The sequence below is a fragment of the Mytilus californianus genome, unplaced genomic scaffold (assembly GCF_021869535.1).
Source record: "Mytilus californianus isolate M0D057914Y unplaced genomic scaffold, xbMytCali1.0.p SCAF_7, whole genome shotgun sequence".
Lineage (NCBI taxonomy): Eukaryota > Metazoa > Mollusca > Bivalvia > Mytilida > Mytilidae > Mytilus > Mytilus californianus.
In genome coordinates, this window is record NW_026262723.1 from 99,108,458 (window position 1) to 99,127,903 (window position 19,446).

The following is a 19,446-nucleotide window of genomic DNA, read 5'->3' on the forward strand; positions in this document are numbered from 1 at the left end:
ATTAGTTTGTACTTAAAATTTGACACCAGGAAAATCGAATCAATTTGGAATAAATGGGGAATGTGTCCATGGGACACGGATGATGCCCCCGCTTGCATAAAACGTTATAAAGGAACATCACTCAAGAACTGTAAAAGTGACGCTACCCAAATTTGTACATGATCTGATTTTTGTGATAATAAGTATTGTGTATAAGTTTCATAACATTTGGTTGAGGCAAACTGAAGTTAGAGAACGGAAATGAAAAATTCAGCAATTTTCCATTTGTAAAGGGACATAACTCTAGAACAGTAAAAGTGACACCACCAAAATTCAAACTTAATCTGTGTTTTGTGGTAATAAGCATTGTGTATAAGTTTCAAAACATTTGGTTGAGGCAAACTAAAGTTAGAGAACGGAATCCAATTTTGGGACGTACGGACGGACGTACATACGGACAAGGGTAAAACTAATAATAACAAATAATCCCTTTTCAGTTTTTGTTGGAATCTTAGCAAAAATGAGTTTTTACCATAATTTTCTTCTCAACTTCTCAAATTCACAAAAAAAAAAAACAATTTTTGGCTTATTAGGAATAGGTACATTTCAACGATTATTGAATCCTAGAACAAAAAGAACTTTCTCAAAATTTGTGATATTTTAACAACTACATATATTTGAGTTTGTGCAGGAATTTTCCATTTAAATTTTCATAGACACCAATTTTTAACACCAAGAATCAATTTGGAGTAGCATAGTGTACTAAAATATCAGTTTTCATTAAAATCCTAGCAAAAAAGTTGTTTCTCAAAATTTATGAACAAAAAATTTTGTTTTTCCAAAATTAATCAGCCAATGCACATCTAAATGTCATGCACAATAATTGTGCAGAATTTTCATTGACTTCCTACCCATGCTTTGGAAGTGTTTGTACATATTATGCACAAAAACTGTGGGAAATTTCATTTGCATCTTTTCCATTGTTTTGGAGTGTACATGTATGCATTTACAAAAACAATTTGCCAAATTTGTGATTTTCAAATAAAAACAAAGATTTTTCCTAAAATTTATTTGCCAATTTTCACCGAAAAAATAATACACACATCTACATACTGTGATCAATTTCATTGGGGTCCTATTCATAATTTTCAAATTTTTGTTTAAAAAAATTAAAGGCAGTTAAATAAACTGCTTCGCTGAGCGCAGCTGGATACGCCCGCAGAGGTCCAACCCTGAACAGTTGGGGCAAAAATGGACACAATATTCAAGCTTGATACAGGTCTGAATTTGGATTGTAATTAAATATTTGACATATTATAGGTTTCTGAATAAATGTAGTCAAAGAACTTGAAGTTGGTTATATGAATTGAATTTATATTCAATGAAAGGACTCTTGCTGTTGTGCAATACACTGTGCACAATGCTTAGTAAATCTGTTGTCAGACTATAAACAAATAAAATCTTATAACTTGGAAACCTAAATTTGAAAATTTATAAAAATCAAAAGGGAGCTTACAAAAATAGATATAAACAATTTACCAAAGTTTCATAAAAAATGCTGAAAGCATTTTTGAGTTATTGTTCGAAAACTGGAAAATTCCCCTTTTTGTAATGAATAAAACCCCATAAATCGGAAACGTATAGTCTAAAATTTATAAAAATCAAAAGGGAGCTCATGTTGATAGAAATAAACAATTCATCAAAGTTTCTTGCAAATTGGTGAAATTGTTTTTGAGTTATTGTCAGAAAACTTGAAAATCCCCCCTTTTTTAATGAATAAAACCCCAAAACTCGGAAACAGTAAATCCGAAATTTATAAAAAAGAAAGGGAGCTCACGTCAATAGATATAAACAATTCACAAAAGTTTCATGCAAATTGGCGAAATTGTTTTTGAGTTATTGTCCGAAAACTGGAAAATCCCCCCTTTTTTAATGAATAAAACCCCAAAACTCGTAAACGGTAAATCCGAAATTTATAAAAAACGAAAGGGAGCTCACGTCAATAGATATTATCAATTCACCAAAGTTTCATACATATTGGTTTTAGCATTTTTGAATTAATGTCCGACATGTTGACGACGGACGGACGGACAGACGGTCAACGGTATACCATAATACGTCCCGTAAACGGGCGTATAAAAATTAAAGAACCTTAGTGAGCATGCTCACATACCCCACGTCCCCATATTGTCATTGGAGAAATAAAATAAGTGTAAGAAAAAAAAATTGAATCATAATTTCTTGTCAATATGCACATCTACATAGTATGTCCTTATTATCTACACAGTTTCATGAAATTCTGTTGTGTGGTTTGAGAGGAGTTGCGATGACAAAAGGTTGCAGTAGTATATTGGGCAAATAAGTTCAAAGGGGTGTAACTCCTGGAAAAAAATTTGAATCGTAATTTCATGTCGATATGCACTTCTATGTAGTATGTCCTTATTATCTGAAAAGGTTTCATGAAATTCTGTTGTGTGGTTTGAGAGGAGTTGCGATGACAAACTGTTGCAGTAGTACATTAAAGTAAATAAGTTCAAAGGGGCGTAACTGTTAGAAAAAGAATTGAATCCTAATTTCCTGTCGATATGCACAACTACATAGTATGTCCTTATTATCTAAAAAGGTTTCGTGAAATTCTGTTGTGTGGTTTGAGAGGAGTTGCGATGACAAGAAACAGGACTGACGTACAGACGGACGGGTCAAAAACATTATATCCTCCGCAACTCGTTGCGTGGGGTATAATTACATGTACATGTATATGAAGCCTGCATCCTTGATGCAGGGCCTTTATTAGAATCATATTAAGTTATTTCATTTCCTTTGCCCAATAGTCCCCTCAAAAGTATATTTTTCATCATACATTTTATACACTCAGGATAGCCAAAACCAAAGCATACCAACAGCAGGTGGAAGGGAAAACAAAAGGGGTCAAATGTCATTATGATTTCTGCAGTCATATAACAGGTGTCACACCTATAGGTAACCAGTGGACAATTACAGACAGGAACGTTTAAATATATATATACATAATCAAGAGCTAATCTAGCACATTGGACTGGCTTAATGACTAACATGACCAAGGCCTGACATCTGAATTGATGATGCAATTTATGTTGAAACATTATTCGGGTCAATGACAACCAAGCTCACAGCATTCCAATTGCATGAAAACCCAGTTATTTATTCACCTAATGCAGTACATGTACTAGTACTGACAATATTTTCATGGAATCAAAAATTTGCTTTCTAAGAGTTTTATAAAGATCAAATTAGCCTTCTTTCTGTAATCTGTCATTGTTGTGTATTCCCTAAAGCAAAATTCTTAACTAAAGATTGAATACAAAATTAAACAGGTGATGATAAACTAGACAAAGATAATACCCTGCCCCATGCATGAATAACGTACTGCTAACATTAGATTTAGCAAACAGTGATGTTGAAGAGAAAATGCTCTTACTGCAAATACATCATTACAAACATGAATGCACATACAATGTATGTAATTGATTAAATTACAATTAAAATCAGGATTACCAAAAAAAAATTAATCAATAAAAACTTATGCATTACAGCATGTCTCTTGCAACATGTGCATAAAATAGTCAAGATAACAATTAGGACATGTAGGATATATTTATATATACATTGTACTTCGGTTGTTGATCCTACATTCCCTGTACAGTAAGATCAGTAACAGGACTCAAAAGTCACCTTTTGGTCAGTGACTTTCCTGTTTTGTTGTCAAAAGCTAAATCAAGGGGCCATGGGATAAAGACAGTTCTCATCATTGGTATATATTCTGTTTCAATGTGACGACAATGGAGCAAAACAATCATATTATGAACATACAAGAGTACACAAGCTTTACTGACCATTGATGGATTATTGAAAGTCTTAAAGATAAAGGTTTTACTACAAGTTTCACACAAAATTAACATTAAGATCCATGACAATTAGGTCAAGGTCAGATAAATCCTGCCAGACAGACATGTACACCTTACAATTATTCCATACAATTTGAAAAAACAGACCAAAACACAAAAACTTTACATTGACTTATGAACTTTCAGTAGACAGGGACGCCAACAAATCTTACTGACAAAATCACAAAACTTATAAAAATATATATTTTTTTTTGAAAATCACTTGTTCTCACAGACAGACTCATTCCAGGGTATATAATGTTGTCAAAATCGATAAAATGGATACAACTCATGATTGTTGCATTATTTTTGCAAACAAGAAGTACAGGTTAGTCAAGACTCAAGGGAATTCTAGAATTTAAAGGTGGCCCACGACTAATACTGTTGATGACTGATTGCAGCAAAGACATGACTTAGGCAAAGTTGAACTCATATGAGTTTGACTATCGTTTGAGACCCTTTTTGGGCAAATAAAAAATAAACTGCTTCGCTGAGCACAGCTGGATACGCCCGCAGAGGTCCAACCCTGAACAGTTGGGACAGAAATGGACACAATATTCAAGCTTGATACAGGTCTGAATTTGGATTGTTATTAAATATTTGACATATTATAGGTTTCTGAATAAATGTAGTCAAAGAACTTGAAATTGGTTATAAGAATTGAATTTATATTCAATTAAAGATTTCTTGCTGTTGTGCAATACACTATGCTGTTGCACAATACTTAGTAAATCTGTTGTCAGACTTGTCAAGACCGAGAGTTAAAATCATTCCTCAGTAAAGGACCTAAATATCGTCCCCCGTCAATTATTAATTGGAATGAGTGTCGTAATATCATCCACGACTCACTCCATACTTACTGTTTGAAATGGATAAAACGGGAAAAAGCTGACAAAAAATCTTTGGACTCTTTTTTTAAATCAGTAATGAACATAGTTGATATACGTATTCAACATTTTAAAGAACATTTTACTCTTAACAATAACCACAATAAACCTATTTCTCGTATCAAACATAAACTAAAAGAACTAGCCAAGGAATTTGTTTTTGTCCCGGCCGATAAAGCTGCTAATAATATTATTATTGTTTGACGTAAATTTTACATTGAGGTTCTGAAAAAAGAAATCACCAATTCACCAACATTCCAACTGACTCCATTTTCAGAAAACGACATCTGTAACAAACATAAACTTTTAGCTACCGCTTTACAAGCAGAACCAAATACAATGAAAGTCCCAACTATGTATTGGCTTCCGAAGCTACACAAAATACCTTACAAATATAGATTCATTTCGTCTTCAAGCCATTGTTCCACTACTAAATTGTCTATTCTTCTTACCAGTACACTTGGTACAATCAAAAACCTGATAATAAATTGTTCAAATAAGGCCTTCGAAAATAGTGGAATTAATTACTTTTGGAGTGTCAAGAACTCGTTGGAAGTACTTGATAAATTGCATGCATATATTGGTGATTTTGAATCTGTTCAAAGTTTTGATTTTTCTACCCTATATACCACATTGCCTCACATTCTCATTAAGAAAAAATTCACACACCTAATTAAATGGGCATTTAAAAAGTCAGAATGTGAATATATATGTTCAAACTCTTTTAGGTCATTTTTTAGTAGCAATAAACAAAAAAACTATGTCAATTGGACATGCTTTGATACTATATATGCCCTTGAATTTTTACTAGATAACATTTTTGTTCGCTTTGGAGATTCCGTATATCGTCAGGTTATCGGAATTCCAATGGGGACTAACTGTGCACCACTTATTGCGGACCTTTTTTTGTATTGCTATGAGTTACAATTTATGACAAAAATCAGTAAAGACCCATCGAAACAACATCTGATACACAAATTTAATAATACTTTTAGATATTTGGATGATATTTTGGCTCTCAATAATGACGACTTCAGTATGTATACTAAAGAAATTTATCCTGTTGAACTTACTTTAAATAAAGCTAATACTAACAATGACCACTGCCCTTTCCTCGATCTTGATATCTATATCATTAACGGAAAGCTTAATACTAAAATATATGATAAAAGAGATGATTTTTCATTTCCTATCGTTAATTATCCATTTTTAGATGGTGACGTTCCCTTGTCACCATCTTACGGTGTTTATATATCTCAACTTGTACGATTCGCTCGTGTATGTAACAATGTTTTAGATTTTAACGAGAGAAATTTATGTATTACTGAAAAATTATTACACCAGGGTTTTCGATATCACAAACTAGTCAAAACATTTACTAAATTTTATCATCGGTATAAGGACATCATTCGTAAGTATAGCTCAACATGCAGACTTCTTATACGTTCAGGTATATCACATCCAATTTTTTATGGAAATATTCTTTATAAAGCACAAAAATGTCAGTATTCACCTCTGAAACTAACAAAACCTTTAAATAGACTTATCAAGAAGGGATATAGTTACGATACTGTTGTCAGGTCATTAAAGATTGCATATTTTGGCGTTAATATTGATTCACTTATAGGGTCTTTGCATCGGCACTAAACACATTTATTTAAAAACCAGTTGTTGGCATGACACGGGTTATGTTCTTCTCATATATGTTATGATGGTATGATACTAAACCCCTAACGGGAAGGATTGTGCCTGATATTCATATGATGAAGACATAATCTTTCAATCAGTTTAATTGAAGTCTGGAGCTGGCATGTCAGTTAACTGCTAGTAGTCTGTTGTTATTTATGTATTATTGTCATTTTGTTTATTTTCTTTGGTTACATCTTCTGACATCAGACTCGGACTTCTCTTGAACTGAATTTTAATGTGCGTATTGTTATGCGTTTACTTTTCTACATTGGCTAGAGGTATAGGGGGAGGGTTGAGATCTCATAAACATGTTTAACCCCGCCGCATTTTTGCGCCTGTCCCAAGTCAGGAGCCTCTAGCCTTTGTTAGTCTTGTATTATTTTTAATTTTAGTTTCTTGTGTACAATTTGGAGTTTAGTATGGCGTTCATTATCACTGAACTAGTATATATATTTGTTTAGGGGCCAGCTGAAGGACGCCTCCGGGTGCGGGAATTTCTCGCTGCATTGAAGACCTGTTGGTGACCTTCTGCTGTTGTCTGTTCTATGGTCGGGTTGTTGTCTCTTTGACACATTCCCCATTTCCATTCTCAATTTTATAAACAAATAAAGTTCAATTTCTTCTCAATGTCATATTTGAAATTTATGAAAATCAATAGGGAGATTACATCAATAGCTATAAATAATTCACCAAAGTTTCATGAGAATTGCTGACAGCATTTTTGAGTTATTGTCTGAAAACTGGAAAATCCCCCCTTTTTAATGAATAAAACCCCATAACTCGGAAATGTAAAATCTAAAATTTATAAAATTCTAAAGGGAGCTTACATCAATAGATATCAACAATTCATCAAAGTTTCATGAGAACTGCTGAAAGCATCTTTGAGTTATTATCCTAAAACTGGAAAATCCCCCTTTTTTTATGAATAAAACCCCGTAACCTGGAAATGTAAAATCTAAAATTTATAAAAATCAAAAGGGAGCTCATGTCAATAGATATAAACAATTAACAAAAATTTCTTGCAAGTTGTTGAAAGCATTCTTGAGTTATTGTCCGAAAACTGGAAAAACCCCCTTTTTTTAATGAATAAAACCCCATAACTCGGAAATGTAAAATCTAAAATTTATAAAAAAGGAAAGGGAGCTCACGTCAATAGATATTAACAATTCACCAAAATTTTATGCAAATTGGTTAAAGCGCTTTTGAGTTAATGTCCGACATGTTGACGACGGACAACGGTATACCATAATACATGTACGTCCCGTAAATGGGCGTATAAAAACAAACAGTTATGGGGTATCCATCCATGACACACAATCAGTACATGCACAGCCCCTAGCACACTTGAGCGGAATTCTTCGCAAAATATTTAATAGACTTTGCAAGATGCAACACCACCATATCAGGCCTGGTCAAAAAGAACATACTGGAAAGTAGTGACCTATACATGTAGTTGCTTACATCCACAAAGTGACACCATTTAGCAATTTTATCATTCCACCAACCCACTTGAAAAATGGATGGTAGAATGTGGGAAATGTACATATATTCCAAGGATTTTTTTAATCCATATTAAAGGCATAGTACATGTACTTATCAGTAACAAACAGCTCCAAGGACATCTTTAAAACTACAAGAAAATAGAAAATTCAGTCACTGTATCTACAAGGTTGTACACAGTTGTCTAAGCAACACTGTTGAAGAATCATTTGTCCTATATACATGTATAGGTGTTAAGGTCTTATACATTCTTGGCTTTCGAATGTTCGGGTTTCATTGCTCATGATAAAGTTTAATCCAGAAAAGCACTGAGAAACACAAAATTAATAAAGTGTATTTAACAATCTAAAGGGAGAACTGATTTAAGTTACAATTTTATGATGCATTGCAATTGCATCATGTGGATGTTTTGTCATCACTCATCCTTTTTGTTTTAATTTCATTTATTTCAAACATTTGTAAAACTTGTACTATTCCAGGGTTCTGACTAAAAATTTTTACAGATGAAAACAGGGACACATGATTTTAAGAAAGAAGTCCACAGTTCTGGCAAAATCAATATTTATTGTAACAGAAAGGACAAAAATGAAATTTCTAATATTTATTTTGGTACTATACAAATAAAAGTAAATATTCTAACCTTATCAAAGCCTTAAGTTACCATTTAAATCTTCTGCTCTAAACAAAATGACTTAAATCAGAATACTAATTCAGGGATTTCCATTGACCTCATGTATGACGACACACTACCATGATGGCATCGTTTTATTTGTCAACTGATTTTTATAGCACTGTTATGTGTACAACTGTCCCAGGTAAGAGGAGGGTTGAGCGCCCACAAAGATGTTTATCCTTCCAACATTCTCTATGTCCCTTTTATTCATTGGTTTTCGTTAATTTCTGTCTGTCACTATAAACAAAGGCTGAACACAGTTGTCTCTGCAACACTGTTGCAGAATCATTTGTCCTGTATACAATGTACATGATCCAGGGGTGAACTTGAGGTTTAACCCAATTTACTTATAGACTTCAGGTTCTTAAAACAACAAACCTTGCATTTAAAAGAATCCAAACCCTATCCACATCAAGATTAAATTGCCCCACGTGTTCATAAAATTCAACAACACTGGAACAAAAATTATTGTGATGTGGATAAAAAAAAATTGACAAATATTAATGTCAAGTATAATCAATTGTAAATTTTAATTCAAAATATGTACCAAGTGTAAATAATTGTTTCATTAGCACTTACCATTCCATCTAGGATCTTCAGCTAAAATTTTATCCTTTTCTAAACTACTTGGTGTTCCTGATATAGAACTAGCATTAGAACTCTTATCACAACTAATATTTATGGTATCAATGGCTTGTAATTCGCGTACATCATAAATGGGTGGCCTCAAATCATGGGCACCATGTGCAAAGGCACAATGGGGGCCATTCTTCACACAATTTCCTTTGCTATCTGTCTCATAAACACATGTACCAGTCTTGTAATACCGAAGATGATAACGTCTTTCTGTATCTCCTGCAGTTCTGTGTAAATAAGGGCACCTGTAAAACATAAAATAAACATTTAAGAATTAAATATATTCCAATAAAATAATAAATAGTTTGTTGTAAGTTACCAAAGTGAAAATGACAGAACAGGAAATTCTACTATTATATATAAAACCAAAGTTTCCATTCTAAAGGTACACATGACAGTTGTACATGATCTGACTCTAAGTTTAAAATATATAACATTAAATGAAATGCAATGCAATTTATAAGCATACCTACAATATATAAAGCACAAATATACCTTTCTTTTTAAAAATATTTCTATGAACTCTTCAAAAGAAGCATGATAGAATTGAAGATAAGTTACTGTTAATTACCTGTCTGTCATAACTAAAGTCTAGCTACAAATCTCATTATACATGAATATCACCTCTTCCAAATGCATTACTTTTTTAACATTAATTATACATTCTCCTCATCAACAGAAAGACCTGATTACAATTATCATTATTTCCTTTATATTGATTCTGAACTTGTAAACAGTTTCTATAAATAAAATCTGGGTCAAGGCCAAGAAAAATTCTTCCAAATAACATCTACGCATGTCAATTGTAACCAGCTGATTCAGTAATTTATTGTGTTATATTATATCAAAACTAAGTCAACCACATTCCTATAATCATGACAACTTATCATTTCTTAAATCACTGTTTTAAATAAAAAATCAAGAGCTTTTGCAAAATCAATTTGTAGATTTTTCATTCATTTAAAAATTATGTGTTTAACAAAGGATGCAATCTGATATTCTAATTCTAACTATCGTTTATTCAATTTTATCGACATTCTTATAAACAAAGCTTGCAATAATAGCATTGTTAAAAGGCTAGAATAATACTCTACACTACTAAAAGTCAAGTACTGTTTCATTCAATAGATCAGAGCTTAGTTTTTCAAACAATGACGGAGATGTAAATAGACGTCCGCCATATTTGTTTACAACATGTTATGCCATAATTAAAACCTTTTATTGCTGAATAAGCGGTTTGCAATTTCATGCACTTGTTATAAAATTGACTGGTGTTGACGAATGATTCAACTTAATCAGCTGTCATGTTCTTATTCTTAAGTTTAAAAAGTAAAAGCAGGTTTAGAATTTTCCCCTGGGTTTCCCACCAAAATTTAAACATTTTGATATAATTTTGACAGTTCTCTATTTACTTACTCATCACCATCTGGACAGGCTCCATTTGTCTCGTCATATTTTGTACAGTAGACATCAGGACTGTAATTGAACGTTCCATCGCGTTTTCTAACAGGTCTTCGTCTTCGTTGATTAAGAAAATGCCAGTGGAAACAGGTAAAGGGTCGGTGTTGAGTGCATTTGTGTTGCAGAAAAAGAGGACATTGCTGTGTTCGAAATTCCTTCAAATACCTGCAAAATATCGATGACATTTTGACCATGTAATAATAAACAGAAAGACATACTAGCTGTCAGTGTGATAATATGAATCATTTACTCACAAATAATGCTGTGGTTTCTCAGTTTGAGCAGCAACCACCGGGCTTTCAGACGGCATTTTTGTTGTCAATAATGTTTCATTGCGCATTCTTACTCGCGCAGATTCGCGAAGTTAAGGCTTTTCCGATTGGATAATTGAAGACACGTGCCAAAAGTTATTGTTTTTATGCGCGCACCTGTCAAACTGTGAAAGTAAATAAACAAACAAACGTGCTTTACGGAATGAAGCGTAAATGAGTTAAAAAAGATGTGAACTTGCAATATCTTTTTGACGCATATTCAAATATTGAACACACTATTTTTCCCTTTATTTAGTTTATATTTTGTTTCTGTTCTGGAGAAAGCCTAGGACTATATCTTGCATATAACTTTCCCTATCCATTTTTAATCACACTAGAAAACTTAAAGGGGCATTAGCTACAACATATAAAAAAATAAAAATATGATTTTTTTTGTTTGTTCAATCGTTAATGAAAGTGATAAAGTGAAATACTAATTCCCTTTAAGCAGCAAATTTGGTTCAATTTTGTCAAAATAAGACAAGAAACATCGCTGATGAATTATTCACTTGCAAGTGATTAATTCGACCTCATTGAATTCGTATTCATGTGACCTTTAATTTAACCCCTTAGCTGGAGATGGGTTACGCATGTATTCAGCTATTAAAACGAAAAGAATGTCAACATTGAAAGTGAAACAAGGATGAACCATTTGGTCGACTGATTCGATCCACACAAAAAATATTCTTATACAGGTAAAAACGATGATAAACATACTTTTTAACCTACAATATGAAATCAAACATACCTAGAAAAATCCAATTGCACTGTTTGTATTTGTATTTATGTTTATATCAAGTTATATGACCGTCGGCAGTCTTCGGGGTCATCTCGATGGTTAATTAGATGACGTCTAGACAAAAATACACACGAAATGTTAACGAGTTCATGTATTGTTAATTGTTTATTTTAGACTTTTTGTAATTTGGATATACGTTTTAGTATGCTATCAATCAAATATAAGGGGGATTTGAGTCAAATCGGTGAAGACGAATTTGACAGCTAATGCCCCTTTAACGTACATGTATTAGTAATACCAACTTGGCAAGTTAACTGTTTTCTAGCAATTCCTTGATTTTTTTCATATTCTCGTTTGTTTATCTGCATCGGGTTCTCCATTAATTTTTATGTGATTTCTTTTTTTTTTCTCGATTTGACTAGTGATGAAACTGAGGCCCGACTATATACATTTGGACCTAATATAATTTTATATTAGCCTGGTGTCATATCATGGCGATTTCACAAGTCCATCAATTGGAAAAAAAAAAAACTTTTATGGTTATTGAATGAAGCCAGGAAATGGGTTTAGCGAACCAAAGCTCAAACATTTCCTGGATGAATCTAAGCTGGTCGATCGTGCATTCAAAGGCGCATCCAAAAACCCTTCCAAAAAGCCGGTCGACTGCGAATGTCTTGTTCTCTCTACACGACCTATACGTTATTGTTCTAGTAGACGAAGCACAAAGCAGTGTTGTTTTTATATTCAGAAATCACTATTTGAATCACTAAACGACAGATCGAACTTGAATTCACAGCGAATCGGAGAACCCTTATACTCTGGCCTCATCGAACTCATTTAAGAAAGAGTTGCGAATGTTTAGAATTACACGAATCCGTCCTTCACATTTTTTTGTATTGACGACGAAAATCTTCGTTTATTATATTGATATACACAAACTTCATAAAAATTCTTATAATGAAAAATAAAGCGGGCTAATCTCTAGATGTTCCACTAAATATCATTCTAATATTCTAGCTTCACTATGTGCTGACATTACTATAACACACAATTTACTGTGCTATAATAATCTCAGACAATGATCATTCTTTCTACTCTAAAAGATGGTCTTCAAAAATATTGTGATGAAGTATACTCTACTAGCGATTTGTATCACCGGCTTGAAAATGAAAAAAAAAACTAACAATCACATGCATTCAAATTTTGTCAATAATATAAGACTTTTAATTACATACACAGAGATGGATTACGGGGGGGGGCATGGACCTGCCCCCTTGTCAGTGGAGCTACATATGTGGTAGACTTTTTACATTTCCCACGGCTATAGGTGACTACTTTGCCCCCTTTCGAAATCCTGCATCCGCATCTTATACACAATCCACACCAGTATTCTCTATGTTCATGAAATATGTCAATCTTTGCTTTGTAAGTTTTCTACGAAAAACTGGAATCGGTATTTACGCGTATCTTGTTTTAAGTAACGAAAATTTCACTTTGTGAAGTACAACACCGATTCCAACAGATAATACATCGAAGACGGTGTCCTCAAAATGCTGGACATTTTTATGTCGAGTATTCCGAATATATATTATAATTGCGCACATATATGAAGCCAAACTCATTCAAAACCTTCCCAAAGACAAAAATAATAATATCTTGCAAAATTCTTTAGTTGGCTTTCTTTCGGTCCTTTTGATATTTTCAGGTCTTCAACGTTTGTATTATGTTTTGGATTTTCAAATATTTTGGCCTCGGGCATCTCCGAAGAAACATTAATTGTCGGAATGCGTAGTTGGTCCAGTAACTGTTGGTACCGTTAATGTTCTTATTTAATGTTCAGGTATATCGGTGATGCCCGGTCACTAAATAGTCTACATTTCAGTGAGCGCTTGCGTCTCGCAATCCATGTGCACTGTGCAATAATGATGCGACCAAAGTTAGATATGCTTCTTATCTGGATCTTTCTCTTGAAAACACATTTTATTTGGGTCAGTAGCCTAACTGATAAGGTTAAAATAATACTGTTGTTGTTCAATCACTACGTCTGGTATTGTTTGTTTTTTTTTCTTTGGGAGGGGGGTGAACATTGATTTACACACAGGAATTCCTACAACCTGGCGATAAACTTTTTTTCTTTACCGAAACGTACATAGATGATGTCAAGGAGACAATTTACATCTTTAATCATCTCATCACAGTTCAAGTTAGTATATCTAGCATTTTCTTTTCATTACAGAAGAAAGCATAAAGACATCATTCGTAGATATAACTCAACGTGCAGACATCTAATACGTTCAGGTGATTCACATCCTATCTTTTTTGGTAATATTCTATATACAAAGCACAAAAATGTCGGCATTCACCTCAAAAGCTTACCCAACCTTTACACAGACTTATTCAGAAGGAATGTAGTTACGATACTGTTGTCAGGTCATTAAAGATGGCATTTTTGGGAATTAATATTGATTCACTCATAGGGTATTTGCATAGGATATAAACACATTTATTCTAAACCAGTTGTTGGCATGATACGGGTTATGTTCTTCTCGTATATTTTATGATGATATGATACTAAACCCCTAATGGGAGGGATTGTGCTTGATTTTCATATGACGAAGCATAATCTTTTAGTCATGCAGTTTAATTGAGGTCTGAAGCTGGCATGTCAGTAACTGCTAGTAGTCCTTTGTTAATTTATGTTGATTATTGTCATTTTGCTTAGTTTCTTCTGTTACCTATTCTAAAATCGGACTCGGACTTCTTTCGAACTGAATTTTACTGTGCGTATTGCTGTGTGTTTGTTTATTCCACATCGGGTAGAGGTATTGGGGAGAGTTGAGACCTCACAAAACATGTTTAACCCCGCCACATTTTTGCGCCTGTCCCAAGTCAGGAACCTCTGGTCTTTGTTAGTATTGTATTTTTTTTTAATTTTAGTTCATTTATATGTTTCGGAGTTTAGTGTGACGTCCATTTTCGCTGAACTAGTATACATTATGGCTTAGGGGCCAACTGAAGCCCACCTCCGGGTGCGGGATTTTCTCGCTGTGTTGAAGGACCATTGGTGGCCTTGGGCTGTTTTCTGTTCTTTGGTCAGGTTGTTGTCTCTTTGACGCATTCCACGCCGGTTTCCATTCTCAATTGTATTCCTCCTATGAGCACCAATTGCGCTTCCTTAACAGCAGATGTGTGTTCCTGTACAGTTATGAATCACAGTTTGTGGCCAAATTCAGTAAAGACCCGTCTAAATTTCATTTATTCTTATAAATCCAACAGCACTTACCGTTATCTTGATGACATTTTTTTTCGTAAGATAAACAAGAATTTCTGTCGAAATTTACCCCTTATTACCATTACTTTAAATAAATAACATATAAATAGCAATAACTTTCCTTTCCTAAATTTAGATATTTCAGTTTTACATGGGAAATTTTTTATGGCCCGCCTCTAGGCGAAGGGGGCATTAAGTGTTACCCTTGTCCGTCCGTACGTCCCAAAATTGGTTTCCGTTCTCTTACTTTAGTTTGCCTCGATCAAATGTTATGAACTATGCTTATTACCGTAAAACACAGATCTATGAAGTTCGAATTAGGGTGGCGTCAATTTTACAGTTCTCTGGTTATGTCCCTTTATAACGTTATATGCAAGCAGTCCATCATCTGTGTCCCATGGACACATTCTCCATTTATTTTAGACGATGACGTTCCTTTTGCACCATCTTTTGGTGATTAGATATCCCAACTCGTTCGCTTTGCTCGTTTCTGTAGTGACGTTTTGGATTTCAATGATTGTAATCTATGTAATACTGGTAAATTGTTAAGTCAATTATTTCGTTACCACGAATTACTTAAAACATCTACTAAATTCTTCCAAAGATATAAAGATTCGGTTCAGACATTTGGCGGTACCTGTAGAAATGATTATTAGTATTGCAAACGGGATGGCACGTCCTAATTTTTACGGTTGGGGGATGTTGTTTACCGAGTCCGTAAACTTAGATACAATCCGGGTATACTTATCGATCCTTCTAAAAGGTTACAAAATTCAACACTGTTATTAGATCTACGAATTTTGTATTAATCGGTATTAATACTGATTTTGTTATCTGTAAATTCAAACCAAACTAAATATTATTGTTATACAAATATGTACATTCACGGTTCTACAATCTGTCGATACCCATATTTTGGCATTGCACAATCAGATGTCATGATTTTCTCTGACTTTAAACGGATTTTTTTTTGTTGTATATTTATCTTATTTATAAAAAAAATGGATTTTTTTGCTGTATATTTTTATCTTATTTATAGTATATTTATCTTTTTTATAGAAAAATCACCGACGATTTTTTCATAAAAATTGGTACAAATAATCTTCATATTAGATCAATCCAAATGTCATTTTTACAAAGAGGGGTCCATGTACTCGTTTTCAAGCTAATGGTTAAAATAAGTAAAAAAAAAATGCATCATTTTCCGATATATCACAGTTTGACGTCGTAAAAATAACATTTTACGTTAGGAACGTCATTATCTCCCCCTGTAACTGTATCGTATGCCCTTAATGACGTCTTTCGACTAAATCCATTGGATGTTGGATGTGTACTGATTGGTATTTTAGTATTAGACACATGAAATTTTATTATTTGTTAATGGCTTTGAACTAGCTTTCAGTAATTACGAGTACTCTCAGATCTGTACTTTGTTTCTTTCGTGTTTTTGTTAGGGTTTGTTTAGTCCTTCGTATCGATCTGATGAGACAAGCCCTTTTTCAACTGTAGTTTGTTCTTATGAAGTACCTTTACACCACTGTCCCAGGTTAGGGGGAGGGCTTGGCGCCAGCAAAATGTTTAACCCCGCCACTTTCTGTATATGGCTGTTCCAGGTCAGAAGGTTGTAATCCAGTGGTTGTCATTTGTTGCTGCATATCATATTTGTTTTTCGTTTATTGTTTTGTACATAAATCTGGTCGTTGGTTTTCTTGCTGAATTGTTTCATATTTGTTTCATTTCGAAGCCTTTTATAGCTTACTTTGCGGTATGGGTTTTGCTCGTTGTTGACGATCTCACGGTGACCTATATTTGTTAACATCTACGTCATTTGGTCGCTGGTGGAGAGTTGTTTCATTGACAATCATACGTCATCTCCTTATTTTACATCGATGTTGTACTTGTAATAAAACAAAAATCCACAAGCATGGTTATGAAAAAGATCGACTTGAATCGACACTTCAAATGTTTACGGTTGCCACCATGAATTGGTTAACTGATATGATAAACTTGAGAATGGAAACGGGGAATGCGTCAACGAGACAACAACACGACCAAAGAGCAGAAAGCAGCATAATGCCACCAATGGGTCTTCAACACAGCGAGAAAATCCCACACCCGGAGGTAAGCTCCAGCTGGCCCCTAAACAATAATGTATACTAGTCAAGCAAAAATGGACATCACACTAAACTCCGAAACATAAATGAACCAAAATTTAAAAAAAAACATACAATACTAACAAAGGCCAGAGGTTCCTGACTCGGGACAGGCGCAAGCATGTGGCGGGGTTTAACATGTTTTTTGAGATCTAAACCCTCCCGATATACCTCTAGCCGATGTGGGATAAACAAACACATAGCAATACGCACAGTAAAGTTCAGTTTAAAAGAAGTCCGAGTCCGATGTTAGAATAGGTAACAGAAGAAACTAAGCAAAATGACAATAATCAACATAAATTAACAAAGGACTACTAGCAGTTACTTACATGTCAGCTTCAGACCTCAATTAAACTGATTGAAAGATTATGTCTTCGTAATATGAAAATCAAGCACAATTCCTCCCGTTAGGGGTTTAATATCATACCATCATTAAATATACGATATATGAACATGACCCGTACCATGCCAACAACTGGTTTTAGAACAAATGTGTTTATTTCCGATGCAAATACCCTATGAGTGAATCAATATTCATTCCCAAAAATGCCGTCTTTAATGACCTGACAACAGTGTCGTAACTATATCCCTTCTGAATAAGTCTGTTTAAAGGTTTGGTTAGCTTTTGATGTGAATGGCAACATTTTTGTGCTTTGTAAAGAATATTACCATAAAAGATGGGATATGAAATACCTGAACGTATAAGATGTCTGCACGTTGATTTATATTTAGGAATAATGTCCTTGTAATGATGATACAATTTAGTAAATGTTTTGACAAGTTAATGATATCGAAAACCCTGGTGTAATAATTTTTCAGTAATATAGAGATTTCTTTCTTTAAAATCAAATACGTTGTTACATACACGAGCGAAGAGATATATAAATACCATAAGATGGTGCCAAGGGAACGTCACCATCTAAAAATGGATAATTAACAATTGGAAATGAAAAATCATCTCTTTTGTCGTAAATTTTAGTATTTAGCTTTCCGTTAAAGATCGATATATATAGATATCAAGATCCAGGAAAGGATAGTGTTCATTGTTAGTATTAGCTTTATTTAAAGTCAGTTCAGCAGGATAAATCTCTCTAGTGTACATATTGAAGTCGTCGTTATTGAGAGCCAATATATCATCCAAATATCTTAAAGTGTTATTTAATTTTTGAATCAGATGTTGTTTCGGTGGGTCTTTGCTGATTTTAGTCATAAATTGTAACTCATAACAATACAGAAACAGGTCCGCAATAAGTGGTGCACAGTTAGTCCCTTTTGTCTTCGCTGTCATATCTTTTTTTAACGATTTCACGCAGAGTAGCCGTCTGATCTGAACATTTACCGATTGTATTATATTCCATGTCATGAAATTTTTGTGTAAGCCTGTATGGCATTCAGTAATATTTCAGGAAATAAAACAGATACGTGCATTATTTTTCGATTTTCAGATTTTTCAGTCAAAGTTGTCTGCAAAATTTTATTAAAATCTGTGACATAGCCCATTTACTGTACCTTGACCTCAGCGTTAAAAAATCATTGATCGTTCTCCTGTTTAAATTTGATTTTAGATTTTTTAAATCTTGGACAATAAGGACTATTTTTCCTTTCTTATTGTATATTTTCTTTTTATTGATTATGATGTTCATTTTGGCTTTTCAAGTTCTACTTTAGTGTAGCTGAATCGACATACGTGGTTGTTGTTATATATTAAACACGGCTGTCATTTGGTATATTGAAAAAAAAACTGTGAAAGGATCGTGAAGAAAATATTATCGAGAATACACATACAATGTCAGTAAATGATCTCATATTTATGAATTATAATGACAAATATTGGAAAAATAAATCTGTTTGTCAAAATGGTTCAACATAATGATCAGTATCCGAGAAAAGTCAAGGTTTCAAAGTACACCGTTTTTACAAAACTACAAAAAGCAGATTGCTCCACGAAATTTAAAAGAAATAAAAATGTAAACAAACATGATTTTCTTCAAATTTTGAATGCATAAACTACTTTTATCTTTAAAATATCGTTTAATATTACTGTTGAAATAGTTCTTACAATTATTTTTTTTTAGTTTAATTAGAGAAACTTTACAAAAATGGGAATATTTGTAGAAATTTGATATTTCGAATCGTGAAAGATCGGGTACCCCATTGTGATGATCGTGAAAGACCTGTTGTCGCTTATTCGTTAGTGTACAACTGAATTAAACATTCAAACACA

The 19,446-nt window shown here is 33.5% G+C and overlaps 1 protein-coding gene across 2 annotated transcripts in view; it reads right to left on the bottom strand.

Annotated features, from left to right (window-relative positions):
* LOC127709188 (RING finger protein unkempt homolog) overlaps nucleotides 1-11,094 on the bottom strand; it is a 49,915-nt gene extending 38,821 nt beyond the window's left edge. Inside the window, exons 1-3 of one of the 2 annotated variants that reach the window (XM_052214585.1) lie at nucleotides 11,003-11,094; nucleotides 10,704-10,913; nucleotides 9,231-9,532 (exon numbers count right to left, since the gene is read on the bottom strand). In XM_052214585.1, the coding sequence (XP_052070545.1) occupies nucleotides 9,231-9,532; nucleotides 10,704-10,913; nucleotides 11,003-11,088 (598 nt within the window). In that variant the 5' untranslated portion in view covers nucleotides 11,089-11,094. Of the gene's footprint in view, nucleotides 1-9,230; nucleotides 9,533-9,858; nucleotides 10,027-10,703; nucleotides 10,914-11,002 lie in introns of those variants that run through there. The other variant, XM_052214586.1, reaches the window with a different exon arrangement.
* Between the last annotated feature and the right edge of the window lie 8,352 nt (nucleotides 11,095-19,446).